The sequence below is a fragment of the Melopsittacus undulatus genome, chromosome 2 (assembly GCF_012275295.1).
Source record: "Melopsittacus undulatus isolate bMelUnd1 chromosome 2, bMelUnd1.mat.Z, whole genome shotgun sequence".
NCBI classification, from domain to species: Eukaryota; Metazoa; Chordata; class Aves; order Psittaciformes; family Psittaculidae; genus Melopsittacus; species Melopsittacus undulatus.
The window spans coordinates 19,221,955-19,238,654 of record NC_047528.1 but is presented as its reverse complement, the minus strand read 5'-3'; the positions used below and the strand labels follow the sequence as shown (position 1 = coordinate 19,238,654).

The window sequence follows — 16,700 nt, the reverse complement described above, 5'->3', positions numbered from 1 at the left end:
GGCGCGGCGCGGCGGGCGGCCGCTCCGTCAGAGCCCCCCCGCGCCGGGGCAGCGGCGCCCGGCCCACCGGGGCATGCAGCCGCCGCGCTGCGGGGAGTCTCGCCTTGGGTCCTGCTGCCGCCGCCGCCGCCGCATACCCGGGGCTGGACTGCGGGGTGCGGAGCCGCCGGCAGGAAGGACCGGGGCTGAGAGGGGCGGGCGCCGCCGTTACCCGCTACTCCGTGCTGGCTGCCCGGCCCGCGCCCGACGCACGTCCATAGGTGAAGGCGGCGGGTGCGGGATCCTCCTCCCGCCACGGGGGCTCAACACCGCCGTGCGCCCCGTCCGGCGCCGCGCTCCGCACCGCCGATGGGTGGGGGGCGCCGCGCCCCGTACTTATAGGCGGCTGTGAGGGCTGAGTGCGCATGCGCCAGTACCGCCCCTGTCCGACAGGGCGGCACCGAGGAACTAAGGGGGGGAACCGGAGCCCCCCTTGAGCCCCGCATCCTCCCGCCGGTCCCCAGCCCAGATCCCCCCCGCAGCCCCGGAACGGCAGCTGCGCTGCGGGTCACACGGGACCGCCCCGCACATACGCGATGGTTCCGCCTCACGGCTCCCTGAAAGCTGGCGGCAGCTCAGCGGAGCACACAAGGATGCTCTGTCAAATATGTCCAGGAGGCTGAAGCGGCAAGAAAGTCTGGGATTGTTTCTCTCTTCCCTCCAAGTCAGCTCCGGTGTTACCGACCAAAGCTTATGCTTACAACGCATTGAGTCGAGTGAAAAATGCTTCTTCTAATAAAAAAGCAGAAAGGGTAGCTCTGGTAACCAGTGCTGTTTCTAAACCCTGCTGCCAAGTCATGTCACTGAAAGGAAGGTGACAGAGATATAATCTAAGTTCACACAGGCTCTCGAGCTTTTCTTCTTCAATGAAATTGTTGTCTTTCACTTAGAACATCCCAAGTCTTCCCCCTCCATCTTCAGCTCCCTCTTTTTCTTCCTCTTTTGTTCCACTTCTAGACAGCCACAGAGTTTCACAGAACGGTTAGTCTGGACCAGCAGATTCTGGGGAAATCAGAGCCCAGGTAATGGCTTTTTGCCCCTCAGCTTCACTACAGATCCCAGCAAGTTACTTCCCAGCATCATCCCTTTTACAGCTCAGGCCATTGCTGGAGCCATGGCACCACAAGGGCAAGGTGCAGAGGTGGGTCCCACAGACTCACACCTTGCCTCAGAAAGGGTTACTAACCTAGGGCAGCTAACATTTGGAAAAGCTCTTGGTTATCAAGATAAAAAGTGGGATTGCAGCATGACAGGTTCTGCGTCAATCGTATCAACCCAGTGGGATCGTGAGAAGAAACTTGCAGGGATTTGAATGATGGAGTTTAAGATGCTTCATCTCAAAACCTGACCAGCAGCCACCTGGAGCCATCAGCTTTAACATGTTCACTTTGGGGTGAGGAGCACATCACACATAGCTCTCATCCATTTCATGCAAACACCCCACATCACCCAAATCACCCCTTGGCCAAGACACGCCGTGCTGTGGGTCAGTGTGAAAGAACAGTGAGGGAAAAGGATCATCTGGATAAGGAATTAAAACCACAAGCTCCTGACCTGGGGCTTCTGGCAGCCGCAGGTGACAGTGCAGCAGCTGTTAAATGCCTACATTCACATAGGTCTTCCTACAAGATCATTTTCTTAAGATCTGGGTTGGACTGACATCTTCATAATAAGAAAAACAGGTTCTGGATTCTTTTATATGTGGCAAGCAAAATACTTTCCCAGCTCCGTCCTTTGAGTCGATGGTTCCACTGATACTCAGTAAGGTGGATCTCTTCCAATAGCAATAACAGACTATGAGAAGATAGTCTACTTTTCACCTATCGCCATACTCATTCCCAGTTAGGAGCCTCAATCATGACTAGATACCAACACCAGATCCCCTGCAGAGATTAACAGGTACTTTATATATTCAAGCTCAGAATTTGTCTCAACTTGTCTGGGTAAAACCAGAGATAATGGCACACCTCATTATGCCTTTGTAAAGCCTGAAACATTTGGCACTTTGCAAAATGCTTTAGAACATATTTAGCAATAGACTAATTAGCAAAGATTCTTTTCTTTCCCCTCGCTGTTTTTTACAAGCCAATCAAGCAATATCTGTATGATTTAAAGTTTAAAGCCCACAAAAAAAAATCCTGAAAAACAAACCCAGTCTTCTGCTCTGTAATGTTTTTGCTCATTTTCCCATGCCTAGCAATCTGATAATATTAGCTCAATCTATTTCAGAGTAAATCAAACCATCACTAAGGCCCCAGGTACTGCAGGACACCAGATTCACTCTGTCCCATCAGGCTGAGCACCTTGCAGCTTTGAGCTATAGTTGGAAAATCATATATATGGTTGAGTGCGCAAAGATTCTTAAAGCCTAGAGATATTCAATAATGGGCCCATAGTCTAAAAATGTTTATTATCTGCTTCAACTTTGTTTCATCTTTAATAGAAGTCTCTAAATTCTTGCTGCTGCTACCAGGTATAGCTTTCTGAGACCTTTGGCTCTGCAGAAGTGTTCTTTGCCCTTCCCAAACCAAATGCATGATGGCAGGAAAGCAAATACCACGTTTTATTTCAGTCATTTGAAGAACTCACATGTTGTTTTGCGACCCCTGAAAAATCTTCTTTCTTGGAGCAGGGAAAGTAAGAATTAAATTTACATTTATTATTTGTCTGAAACTGATAAAGTGCATTTCCACATAATTTTTAACACTCTGAGCTGCAGCCTGCCTGTGAAGCCGTGTAGGGGATAAGTACAATTACAGCACACTACAGCTTTCACACAACTCAGCATCCAGATGCTGCACTGGCTGTGTGAGAGCAATACCCACACAACCAGGCATTGAGCTGGGACATAGCTCCTGATGCCAGGATGCTTGGTCCATGCAGGCAAAGCTGCTGCGGGATAATCACCACTGTGTAAGTGTATAAGTGACTGTGTAAGACATCTCATCAATTATTTCAGTCACTGCATTGACAGGTACACTCTCCTTATTATAACAACAGTGGTTTTGCCGTTTTATTCCAACAGTCTTTCTAGAGATGGGAATATTTCAGAAGTATTTATGTGTCTTCAGAACACGGTGCTTTGCTTTCCTTAGGCTTTCAGGCCTCATTTGTTAAAGCTCCTTGAAAATCCAACTGCTTCTACTTCAGAAAAAGACATCACAGATTATAGGAAAGGTGTGAAAAGAGGCATAATAACAAAAGTATTTCATCCTGAACAGCTCCCAGTTCAACAGCAGGAAAATCAAGGACACCCCACCTTGAGCCTAAGCTGCTGAATTGGTCACAGTGAGGTACCACAAACGTTTGTTGGGGCTGGCTGTGACAGCACACATTGGACAGGAAGGAAGAGAAAGGACTAATTAGAGGAAGCTGTAACAATAATAAGGAAGAAACAACAGTCCCTGTCCCTCCCCCTTGGGTGTCCATCTCATAGATTCTCCAAGATAAAGCAGGAACAGACCTGCCACCTTATTCTGTGTCTCTATCTATTTTAGTTGGAACTCCTTTAGAACTAGGAAAACAAAAACCCTACAATGCAACCCTCCATGGTGCCCTGAGCTTCTGATGGTGTATAACTAGCTCTTGCTGTGAGGGATGTTTTGCTTTCCCTATCATATTTCCAATCCATCCTCTGCAACTTGCCACATTCCCTTGAGGCTGAGAGACACAAAACTGGCAGCAGCTCCTATCCCCTTTTCCATTCAACCCACTGGAGATAAATTTTAGATGGCATATGGATCTGTCTTTTCCTTCCTTCTAGGATATTCAGTTTCATTCTTGGTAGCCTGGTCGTTTGGGTACAAGTGAGATTACCTGCTTGGCCCTGCCCAGCCCTGGACACCAAGCAGGCATTTATGTGCTTTTCTTGTTACATTTAGCTATTGTATCTACCATTACATCACTACTGCCAAATGATTTTGCAACAGCATCAGAAACCTTGAAAATCTGGAATCAGGAATTACTTTGTTTCTGCGTTGTGTCCACAATGTCAAATTAAAACTTGTGACCTCCAGTCTTCTCACTCTCATCTCCCAAAGAAAAGCTAGAATTCATCATCATGGTACTATTGTTTAGATCACTTGGCATATAAAAGCCAGGTCATACTTGCAAGAGCTGGATTTTATTGCACTTTGTGCACTTTATCAGCAGAAATTCTTCTTCCTGGTAACAATAAAATCAATTCCCAGCTGAAGGCTAAGCTGAGTATGTAGGGTTTAGTTGTTTTTAAAACTGTTTGGTTTGGTTGTTTTCTTCAAATTTATAGAGAAATTACCCCGGAGCCAGAAATCCCTGCATCTTGTACATTCACCCAGGCAAAGCCGCTTCTCAGGTAAGACCGTATTTGCCGCTGACAAAGCAATGTCTTGCTGCCCCCGTGTGAAGTCACTGGGAAGGGTAGTGTTGTTGAAACACCATCACTAAGGGTTTTGTATGGAGAACTGTAGTAATCAAGAGTACAGTCCTTACTGACAGCTTATACTAACATAAGTTGCCAGATGAGGATAGTAACCAGGATATAAGAGCTTAATTTAGTAGGATTTCCTTCTCTTCCTACCCATAGATCATTAGTTACCTTTTACACTAGCACAGCTATACCTGTGGTAAGTATTATCTAAACACCACTGGTATATTTAAAGGGCCAGACTGCTACTCTGATTGTGGTATTACTTGCATAAACCAGACTGGCTTTTATTTCTGCTCAGGGAGCATTTTTAATATCTACATTTTAAAATACACGTGTATTCATAGCGGAAAGGCTTTCTTTTATTGGCTCTCATTTCCTGGAAAATAATTAGAACAAGATGACCCAAGGAATAAAAAAAAAAACATCCCAGAAAGAGCCAAAGGACTGTAAAAAGTAACTTTGAACAGAAGGATATGAGCCTTCCTCAAGGGCTCAGCTGTAAATCTGCATCAGCACCAAGCAATCAATATGCAAAGCTCGGTTTCTGCTATCAGTGCTCCATGTCCCAGCGTATGCAGCAGTGACAGCAGACATCAGCGCTGGCACCACATTATCACAGCTTATGCAGACACCTCCAGTATCACACATCTGGCTCCCAAATGCACCACTGTCTTGATAATGGGGTTCAGGGATGCAGGCTGAAGGGAGGTGACTGGGTAACAGTATCTGTAAGTGTTAAGGGACATCTTCCAAACTCAAGAGGGCAACACTGCAACAAGTTAAGGAGGAGGCCGTTTCTCAGAAAACCTCCCCCAGATTCAAGACTGAGCCTCCTCACAGGGGGCTTTAGGGACTTCATTAGCATTGTCCAACTACTCAGCTGTGATCAATAAGCTGTCATGCTCTTCTCTCAGGAGTCTTAGTACATTCTTTTTCAGCACTCCTGCTTAACTGCAGACACAACAGATTGCTGTTACAATATATAAAGACCTGGCCACAAAGCTGATGTGCACATCTCAAATTGAAACAGGGGCTGTTTTGTAATCCAATGATTCTGTCTGCTCTAACCAACTACTCCAGCCACTAGCAAAAAGGAAAGCATATTAATTTTTTTTCCCTTCCTCAAACAGAGAGGAAGAATTACTCCTTGTGGACTAACTCCATCTTCCCACAGCCTGCCTCTCCAGTGAGACTGACCAATTTGACAAGGCATTGTTATTATAAAATTATTTCAATTAAAAGAAGAAAACCTCCAAACTACAGGAATTTTTCACATTCACACTCCAGCTTATGCCACACGGAGAATAAAGCATAAACATTTCATCAAATGCAGAAAGAACCAAGAATAATTTCAAAACAAATTTACTGTTGCTCACCTCCTAATGCCATAGCACAAGACAAGGATTTAGGCACCGCACAGTGCAAGCAGCATCACTATGCAGCTGTAGCTCAGATTGCTGCCTGTACAGTCAGATTAATGAGCTCCAGACAAGAAAGTGCTGCTTCCCTTCGTATGGTTCAGTGGGATTTAGTAGAGCTTAATATGCAGTTTGAGATTTTATACGGGGATTATTAGTGCAGATGAACAAGAAGCAGCAACTTGGCGCAGAAAATTAACAATGCTTATGAGAATATGTTCTAGATCACGATTTGTTTATACTGCTTACGAAAGAAGTAAAAGACTGTATCTGCTTGCGTCATTGCTGTTTTACTTGACATCAATAGCATAGCTCAAATGCAACTTACCTTAAGGATGATATAATCTAGCAATTTTTCCCCAGACACCATGCTGAGGGCTAACTTTAAATGGAACATCCATCACTCTGCAACAGTGTGTAGTTTTATATATTATTACTTTCATCATTGCTGGAATGCTAGCACCATTCACCTGTCTGAGCCCATGTATCCCTTTTGCCCCCATATCTCTCAGCAGCTCCAACACCTGGCAAACCTGTGACCATCACAGCGCTGGTGTCACCATGACAGAGCAACAAGTAACAGCTGTACTGGCTGCTGTGGCACTGGAAATAGAGCATGGGGAGAGGTGATGGGGAAGGTGACACTTCTCAAGTGTAGAGTGACAAGTTAGAAAAGCATTTCTAGCAAGATATTGCTACTAATAAAATACAAATTTCAGCTAATAGGCATTTGCATTAGACTTGCATCTTTAATTCAGTGATTCCTGCCCAGCACAGGGTAATCTGGATGAGCTGCTGCAGCCTCCCTGCAGTTGGAGCCCTTTCTGCACATCTCCAATTCAAGCACTACTGGCACCAACAGAGCATTACCATGCCTGAAGACAACACAAACAACGTTTAAAGCCTTCCCTTGTTACTATCAGAGCAGAGCTTATCATCAACCTCACTTTGCTACCATGGGATGAAGTAGGAGCTTTGCCCTTGTGGTCTGTACTACATAAGCTTAGCTAATGGCAGGAGCGGGTCTGACCCTCCTCAGGGATAAGGCTTGCTTCTGGTTTGGCTGTTGGAGGTATGCAAACACCTGGCTGCCCATTGAAAACTGTTCTTGTAGCCTAAGCATTACACTGCTGCTATAGGGGCAAGCAATGGCAGTGCTAGCTGCAGAGAGCTCCTTCAGACAGCCTTCAGTTCCCTCAGTCAGCAGCCAGAAAGGTAAAAGTCCATTCCCATTTGAAACCAATAGACTATGCATTGCTAAGGCTCATAGCTGTGGCATTAAGGCTAGCACATCCCTCTTGCTACCACTTCTCTCAGTTAACTTTTTCCAACCTGATGCTGAATCGGAATCACCATAGCTGCCTTTGGCATTGCTCTTAAGGATGAAAGAGGCAACACATGGGTGAGCTGGGCCAAGCACAGCTACATGAAGCAACGAAGGTGAAACTGGTAAGATATAGGTATGTTCAACCACACCTCCAGGTATGTCCCACACTGCTAAGATCTAGGGCAGTACTGGCCTAAATGCGCACTGCCATTGCCTCCATTTGGCATTTGGGCCCAAACAGTTCTTCAGTAAGGACTCCTTTATCACATGTACCATACCTTATATCCCTGAGTAGAACAACAGCAAGTGTTTGTGCTCAAAGGTTTGATTCCTTCTTGTGTATGTTGGTAGAAAAACAGGGGTAGTCCAAACAGCCAAGAAATGCTAACAGGATTAGAGGGGTTTGGTGTTATTACAGTTTAGAGTAGCCTCTACCTAGGTGCTTAACCAAGGAGTTACTGGTAACTACCCAGCTGTACATTGTTTGTGCATGTTTTTTTTCTCCCAAGGTTTCACCCAACTGAAGGTGTACTCAAGCTGATTTTCACAGCATTTTTCCCCATGAGAACCTACCCCTTTCTTGTCTTATTAAGATTACATGGTATTTTTCAGAATTTCAAGTTTCATATAATAGCTTGATTTTGAATATTTATCAAGTTTGTGCCTCTTTCCCTTTTTACCACACCATGACATCTGATCAATACCTCATCATCCTAGCTTGCTTTTGTGACTGGCACCATCGCCTCTGAAGCATATGTTGTTACCACAATGTGCCACAATAAACACACAGAGCCAGCAAGTGATTTCTTGCCTAGGAGATACACACCAGCCTCTATTTAGAACCAGATTTTGGAAACCAGTTCATCTAGAAAGCTGCTGTCCCGCTTCTGCTGCCCGAGCACACACCGCAGAGTGACAACTGCATTGAAGACAAAAGAAAGAAAGAAATCCATCAGTCTGAAACATCAGTTGAACAAACAAGTAAAACACCTTTGACCTGTTCAGCTACTGACATGTTTACCACAGGAGTACATACTCTGAGCTCTCCATGCAGGTGTTCAACAGAACTGACCCAATACCCTGCTGGGGGCAGATCTATACTCAGAAGTAAAATCAACCCAGAAACTTTTATAGTTTATAAGAAGCTTCTGAACTTAATCCAAACCTGTTCCTAATGAGCCAGACTTTCCTTCTAAAAAGTGAGAAAACAAAAAGTAAACCATTGTTTAGGAAAGATATCAAAGCTAAAATAAGACATAGCCTACTCACCTCCTCACTGTGGCATTTCAACAGCAGTGAAGGGCTACGAAAATTAAAACCCCGAGACTGAGTAATAAAGTATTAAGTAATAAACCTCATAGCAACTGGAGTCAAATGGGTCAGAAGGTCCATTCAAATATTGAAGTTTAACAAAATCCTTCTACCTTAAAGAAGTGAGAAAATGTGAACGACCTGGAAAAAAAAAGTCACATAGAATCATAATGCTGGAAAAGAGCTTCAAAAACCCTTCACCAGCTTCGTCGCTCCTCTTTGGACCCACTCCAGCACATTAATGCTCCTCTTGTAGTGAGAGACCCAGAACTGAACACAAGATTTGAGATGCAGCCTCACCAGTGTCAAGTACAGGGGGAAAAAATCACTGCCCTGGTCCTGCTGGACAAGCAGTGTCTGACACAAGCCAGGCACCGCTGGTCTTCTTGCTTGCCTGAGCACAAGCTGGCTCATGTTCAGCTCCCCCAGATCCTTTTCTGCCAAGCAGCTTTTCAGCCACTCTGCCCCAAACCTGTAGCGCTGCATGGGGTTGTTATGGCCCAAATACAGGACCCAGCACTGAGCCTTTTGTTGAATCTCACACAGTTAAGTTACAGCCCATTGATCCAGTATGTCCAGATCCCTCAATAGTCTCCCACCCTCCAGCAGATCAACACTGCCAGTCAACTTGGTGTCATCTTCAAACTTACTGAGTATGCATTTGATCCCCTTATCCAGATCACTGATAAAAGACAGAACTGATACCAATACTGAGGCCTGGAGGACACCACTTGTGACCAGTCGCCAATTGGATTTAACTCCATCCACCACTAGTCTTTGGGCCTGGCCATCCACAGCCAGTGTTTTACCCAGCAAGCAGTACACCCATCCAACCATTTATGATTCAACCCCAGGTAAAAAATGTCAACCATGTAGAAAATGAAATTACTGCAATCATCTGTTGCTACCTACTAAATGCAACATTCAGCCAATACAAAAGATTCCACTACAAACTGTTGATTTGGAACTATAAAAATACCAACACACAAATATTCAACATACTCAGTTCAGAAGAAATAATCCCAAACTGAATTAAAACAAATTGTCCTGTTCACAGTAGGAAGCCCTTGTGCTCTACATCCCTTCATCTCTCCCCATGCTTCTCCTCCCCCCTCATCACCTGCATCCTCTTTTTAAGCAACCTACCTGTCTGCTTGGGTGGAGATTGCATGTTATAGCTGGGTCAAAGCTCCACAGACAGTGGCAGTGGGTAACTACTGCCTTCCAGAGCTGCTGCAGGCATCAGCTCAGTGTCACTGCCCGCCCCAAGCCCAACTGCTCACCTTCATGAGGTGAGAGAATAGGGAAATAGCCTGACAGCACAATCCCAGCAATTAGTCCAAAACCTGTCTAACTTATCACTGAAAAGTGTGCGCATAGTCAGTTCTTTGACCTTATGAACCTGCATAAATGTTTTAGGGAAACCAACTTTTATAGAGCATAGGTTATTTATGCTAAATAGCATAGATGGGTTTTTCTATACAATTACTTCTAATTTCTCACTAAGAACCTAAAAGGTGCTTTCTTCTTAACTTCTGCTGAGACATTCCAGGTATTAAAACTAATAACATGAGAGCCAATAGGATTCACTCTAGATTTTTTTTCCTACTATGAACATGAGTTTCAAGCTGGGAAAAAACAAAGAATTATCACTGACAAAGGGGGGAAAAGGCCATTAAACCTCTTCCTGAACTTTGTCTTAATTTTCAAAATGATGCTACAAAAGCAACTGAGGTTCAAAATGCAGCTATGTTATGAATACACAGATGGGGGGTACAGCTGGATTTGGCTTTCCTGCGGCAAGGAAGATACATAAACGCTATTCAACTGCATTTTGTTTGAACCTCCTCCCTTTCAGTCTGCAATGAAGCAGTAAGTTTGGTAGTATTTAGCTAGCCAGCTTCTCAGGAAGAAAGAAAAGTGTGAGTATAAAGAAAGTTTTGAGATGCTGGACCAGGACAAGAATCATGAAGCAAACAATCCATGGCATAATGCTATCCCACCTCCTGCTATGTGCACTGTAGAGAGAACAGTGAAGAAAAACCAAGTTACTTCTAGTAAGAGGTCACAAACAAATTTACACTACAGCTGTACAAGGTACAAACTAATAGAGAACCACATCCTACATGTATGACTTCAATCTTCCTCTGGTACAAATTTTTCTTTCTTTACAGAACAAATAATCCAGACTTGATTTCATTTCATGGTGTTTTAAGTACAGGTCATCTTTTTACCCTGCCTTGTAGAAAACCACACCTTGAATGTATTTGTATTTTGCACTCTAATTATATTACAGGTCTTTAAATTGAAAATTATCCTTTGACACAGCATATACAATGTTGATCCCTGAAAATCATAGCTAAAGTCAGCCACCCAAGTAATATTCTGGGAATATAATTACTTCAAATCCCATTTTGACTTTAAGTTTGTACTCCAGCATACAGCTATTCCATTACACAATCACTTTTTCACATAGGGTAAATTAAGGACATAACTGTTGCCTTCATGTGAAAAGAAACAGCATATAGGTACCCAGAAGGCTCCCACTGCTTTTGAATTTCCAAAGCCATGCCTAGCGCTGTGTTGCATTACAGCATGATGCATGTTTATACAGTACACTGTAAAGAAACTCTAGACAAACCCACAACACAATACCTCCCTTCACCTCCCTTCCCCTTTCAATCCAGAGACCAAGGCCCTAACTTCAGCAAGAACAATTCTCCATTATATATATTATAGGAAAAACAATTGTACATATTAGCTGATGATGTCTGTTTTTCCAGTAACATAGGAGAACAAGAAATCATATTTCAAATAGGCAAATATGTATTACAAGGATCACAGCATTATTGTTTTATTGTTTGCACAATGCTAAGTTGCACATATGGACAAACAGTACACATTTAGAATTATTTTCACAAATTAATACATTACAAGAGTCCAGTGGTTTAACGCATTAACTATTAAAAAAAGCAGTAAGGAATACAAACAGTGTGGTTTTGACTGCAGCCCAATGAGTTTTAGAAAGGGTTAAAATCCAAATAAACTGAAAACTTTATTTTTCCAAGACATAAAAACCCCACATTATACCCTTTCCTAAGAGGCTGCTCACAAAGATGCAATAACATACAACTACAAAAGTGAAGAATTCCGTGCTCAGTTTCCCTTAATTTTATCAGATCAAGTGACAAACTGAACATATGTCAAAGAGCATAATTTCCAAAACATACTACAAAATGGTAATAACACTTTAAGAGAAAACAAATGATTTGGTACTAGAAAATCGTATGCACTGTAACTGCTTTAGAAAAAAAAGGTGCTTTTATGAAAATGATTGTGAATATTAATTGGATGCATGTTATATACAAAACTTCTTCATACAAAGCAACTCAGCTCCAAAGTTTCATGTTCATACTTCAACCTGTATCATTCATTGAACCTTTGCAAATAAAGATTATTTCCTCCTTGTTTTCACAGCTATTTCTAGTGCACATCAAATGTGAGATGCAGCACAGCAAGCTATGATGTCATCCAGGCTGACAACTCCCTGCTTGCACACAGACCATGTAGCATCCTGAGTTTTCAGTGGAAATGCTGTGATGCCCTACTGCTCAGCTCCAAGAAAAAAGAAAACCAAACAATTTGGAACATTACCTATGAAATGTCTTTGTCAAAATCTTGGATTCTTCTTTAGAGTTGGCTGCTAAATGGGTCAAGCAAAAGGTTAAAAAAAAAAATCCAGCTATTAACCATTATTTATGAAATAGTAAAAATTGTATTTCAGCTGGTTTTGAACAACAAAACACAAGAAGCAATGATGACACAGCTCAGGACCCACTATTTGAAATTCCTAGGAACATAAAGATGTGGGATCACAGGGCAACACTGAGAAACAAAACACACAAAGAAAAGGAGACCTGTCTATAGGGCAAGGTTTGCACATTTGTATTTTATACATATATATACACATACATATACACACAGATGTGTGCATTGTACTGTATATATTTACATCCATATACACAAAACCACCCTGAAGTAGATTTAAAGGCCATATCCAGGAACAGAAGATATGAACTCTAGTATTTGTACTAGAATATATTTTATCTGTACAAAAACCCAAATATGCATATATTCTTATGGTATAAAGCTTATTAACAAAAAATATTCTGCTACTAACATTAGGTTAAATAGATGGTTTTACAAGATTCTTTAATAATAATGCAGTATAGAATATTTCTAAAACTAGGGCTAAAAATAAAAATACATAAACGGGTTTCTATTCACAAGAAAATAGCTGTTCAATATGACTTCATTTTGTATTTCAGACTAGGGAAAAGTAGCAAAACTTTTATAAATCTCCTGCGATGCAATTTAATCAATGCATCAATCTAGAAAAATAGACTTTTCAGATGAACAAAGTTGATTCACTTCCCCTTCCCTTTAGGGGTGCCTATCTTTTCCCTCGCTTGTTTCCAGCTGGAGGTTTCTTCAGCTGAAGAAGCTGCCCTCCTGTCCCAAAGCCTGCAGATGCAGGATTAGATACCCCAAACGTCAAGCCAGCTGATGCTGTGATGCCAGGATTGCTGAAGTTAAACCCAGATGTAGTCGAGCTGCCAAAGCCTTATAAGGGAGGGAAAAACATTTTGAAACATAAGTCATATCAGGATTGCAAACTTGTTCTCCTTGGTGTTATGAACACCAGCCACTTTATTACCCATATTTGTAACATTTTATACTAACATGGATCTATAACAGTATGCCACATTGCTAACACACTTGACTTGCTATGACAACTCTGATATAGCACTAACAGTTTACCTCAGCAGTTGTAAACAATTATATCTTACACTCTAAGTCTCATACCACTATCCATACAACAGTAGCACCCAAAAGTCACACTGAAACTGTACAACAGAAGAACTGTAGCTTTTCAAGTTCTCAGTCTGATCACATTCTGCATACACAGGGTGGGAGGGATGACAGAAGTACAAGCAGACCATTGCCCACCTGCTTCACTTACAGCGGGTAAATGGCAAAGCTGGGGTTGGAGGTCCCAGCCGTGTGCCCTGCTGATTAGGCTACCTTTACCTGTCTTTATAACGTATGTGGCACAGACCACACCTTAAATGAGATCCAGAAAAGGCTCAAAATCCTAATCATAGAATGGTTAGGGTTGGAAAGGATCTTAAGATCATCTAGTTCCCACCCAACCCACTCCACTCCCCCACCATGGGTTGTAAAGAATGAAAATATAAAGAAAAAATGGGACTGGTTCACAGGCAAAAAAAGGATATTTTCTCAATATGCATTACTTAACACATAAACAAAGCAATCCTTTGGTCACATCAGGATCTTCAACTCAATGCCCAAGCACTTTTGAAACACAGAAATCAAAACGCAACTGGCTGTCCCATCAGAATTCCAAAGTGGCTCTCACAAGACTGTTGTCTTCTGTTCTCTCACTTGCTACTGATGCTTTGCATCAAGAACTACTTCAAAACAAAGTGAAAGACTTCCTCCTGCAATGCCTGCACCTGGGTTACACACCACATCATCTTGTCAAAGAAAATTCCCTATTATCAACATTCCAGTAAGTGCAGTCCTTCACACTCACAGTTGCCTGTGCAGAACTCATTGTCAAAGTAATGGGCATTCAGATCTCAAGTGTGACTATAATGACACTGTTCAGTTGGGTCTTGTCTAAATTTCGTGGACTAATTTGTCTCTCATCCTAGTATATAAGGAGTGAAGCACATGCAACTGTTCCTACATTTCCCTGTGAATTCTAAATCCCAAGAAGATTTTCAGAAGAATAAACTTGTTCTACACCAGGCAATCTCATGAATGAAAAAAAAAAAAAGACTGGTTTCCTATAGCCTTTGTATCTAAAAGCTGCTCATAATTACACATGTATTGTATTGAGAATGTCCCATACGTCATATTCACCACCTTATTTTCCAAGCTTTTTCAAGCACAGGATTCAGAAACGATACAACTATCACATGATAACACAAAGCAGAACATTGTTTCAGGATCCTCTAAATGTTATCTAAGAAACGGGACATACTAAAATAAAAAAAGATACATAATCAGGTTGGCTTCAGGCATCAATTCAAACCCATTTACATACACTCAATGAAACTAAACTACAGATCATATGGAATCCAGATCCACATGCCACTGGATTTTTAGATATAATAGGTAAAAGTTAATGTGCTTCTGGGCTACTATTTTTCTATGGAGGTTTCTTGTCCATAATCCAAGTCTAGATCGGGATTTCATAAGCATAAAATGACAGGAATGACATTTACTAATTTATATTGCAGATTACTATGTTCTGTAGTGAGACTCTAGAGATAACTGAAAACAATTTTATTGGATCCAACACCTTCACTGCTAAAGTGACTGGGGGCATTGGCACCATGACAAAGCCTGGTTTGAGGAATAGTGAAATGACACCTAAACTGTCTCTGCACACCATCAAGTTAGCTAAAACAGAATTGCTGCTTTGATAGTTCAGCAGTGGTGGACAACTGATCCATACAACTAGTTTTCTAATTATATTTTTTAAATATATGAAAACCTAAATTACGTACTTCATAACTCAGCAGTTTGAAATGCTTCAATATATTATTTATGGGACTATAATTTAATATAGGCCCAGGAAAAATGAGCTATAGGATAAAAATGTAAGCAGTGCAAGTTTTTCACTTGTTGCTGATATTAAGAAAACTAAGCAAAACCAGGTTGATGCTTAGACCCTGTGTATTGCAAAATCAGCAATATTCTATCAAGCATTTACTAGGGTGTTATACATTCATGCATGTTACCCAGCCATCTTAGTAAGCAATTTCCACCTTACAGTACAAACCATAAGGTACTTCATAAGTCTAATTTGACAGCATAACACATCACTAACCAGGGAAAAAACAAAGCAAAATTAAAAGCATGGCAACTAACAAGATGCTCATCCAAACTAATGTGCTAATAAATACCAGACATTTGTTATATTTGTATTAATAGCAGTTAAACATTTTGCTTTTGAAAAAGAAACAACACCAGAAGCCAATCCAAGGAGACATGATACTCCTTCTACCTGACACTGAAGAAAGACTGTAAGAGAAATTACAGTAAGCTATTGGCTTTAGATGAAAGCTATAAAAGTGACTAAGATTTTAGAAATCCAAGTTCAGGAGCAATTGCATCTGTATTTTCATTTTCTCATGACCAATAAAATGAAACCAAAAAACCAAAATTTGTCATAAATTGCTACATTAATTTCAACAGGTTAGTAACTGTATAGTATATGCAGCCAAGTCGTAACTGCATTTCTGTGCCTCACACTGCATCTGATCTTCTGCTTCCACTCCTAATTAAACAGATACCATAAAACAGGAAAAAATAATACTGTCTAGTATTAAGGTCTAGGAGACCTTCAACAGAACCCTAAAAACTCTGAAAATGTGTATTTAGCAAGTAAGTAGTTACATTAATGGTTACATACAGACGCAACTTTAAGCACATTTGTTTCAGTGGCTTTCTTAGACTTGATTACATCAGTTTCTTTATAACACTTTTTGCTTTAAGATAAACTTGAATTCAAGAGAAAGAAACCAACCTGCACTTAGACTTCCTGATGGTTTACTTGAAGTTCCAAACCCAAATGATGATGCTCCTGTGGCACTACTTCCAAAGGCAGAGCTACTTCCAAATCCTAGTAGAATAATAGTGAAGACATACAACAAAAAAAATTATAGACACAGCAATTAAAGACACATGTTTTGGGCAAGTATTCTAAAACCAAACAGAATCTTAAGCCTTATTTGGTAAGCAAATATTCCTAAGATTATTGCCTCAACAATTTTTTATTCTCAACACAGCACTGTGTTAAAACAGTGCAAACAGGAAGGCATCAGAGAAAAATACGTTGTACAAAAGACAGAACTAAGTAAAGGAAAAGCTATAAAAAAAACCCCTACAAAAACAGGTGAGTAAAATACCACTTTATGAAATTGCTATTGAATTGCTGTTAAATTGGCAAGAAAACAGTAACCAAATGAGCCAAACCTAAAAATTAATACACAGGTTACGACTTCTATTATGGAAAGCTGTAAGCTTCATCCATGATAAAAAAAAAAATGATTCTCCATGCTTAAAACAGAGTAAAGATTTTCCTCAGTTTAGGAAGAAACCA

At 41.4% G+C, this 16,700-nt stretch overlaps 1 protein-coding gene across 3 annotated transcripts in view; it reads right to left on the bottom strand.

Moving 5' to 3' along the window:
• Positions 1-11,341: 11,341 nt before the first annotated feature.
• The window catches only part of NUP58 (nucleoporin 58), a 34,526-nt gene continuing 29,167 nt past the window's right edge, over positions 11,342-16,700 (bottom strand). For all 3 annotated transcript variants that reach the window (XM_034074339.1, XM_034074340.1, XM_005149764.4), the window contains 2 exons: positions 16,125-16,220; positions 11,342-13,126 (listed from right to left, as the gene is read on the bottom strand). In XM_034074339.1, coding sequence (XP_033930230.1) covers positions 12,957-13,126; positions 16,125-16,220 — 266 coding nt within the window. In that variant the 3' untranslated portion in view covers positions 11,342-12,956. The remainder of the gene's footprint in view (positions 13,127-16,124; positions 16,221-16,700) is intronic.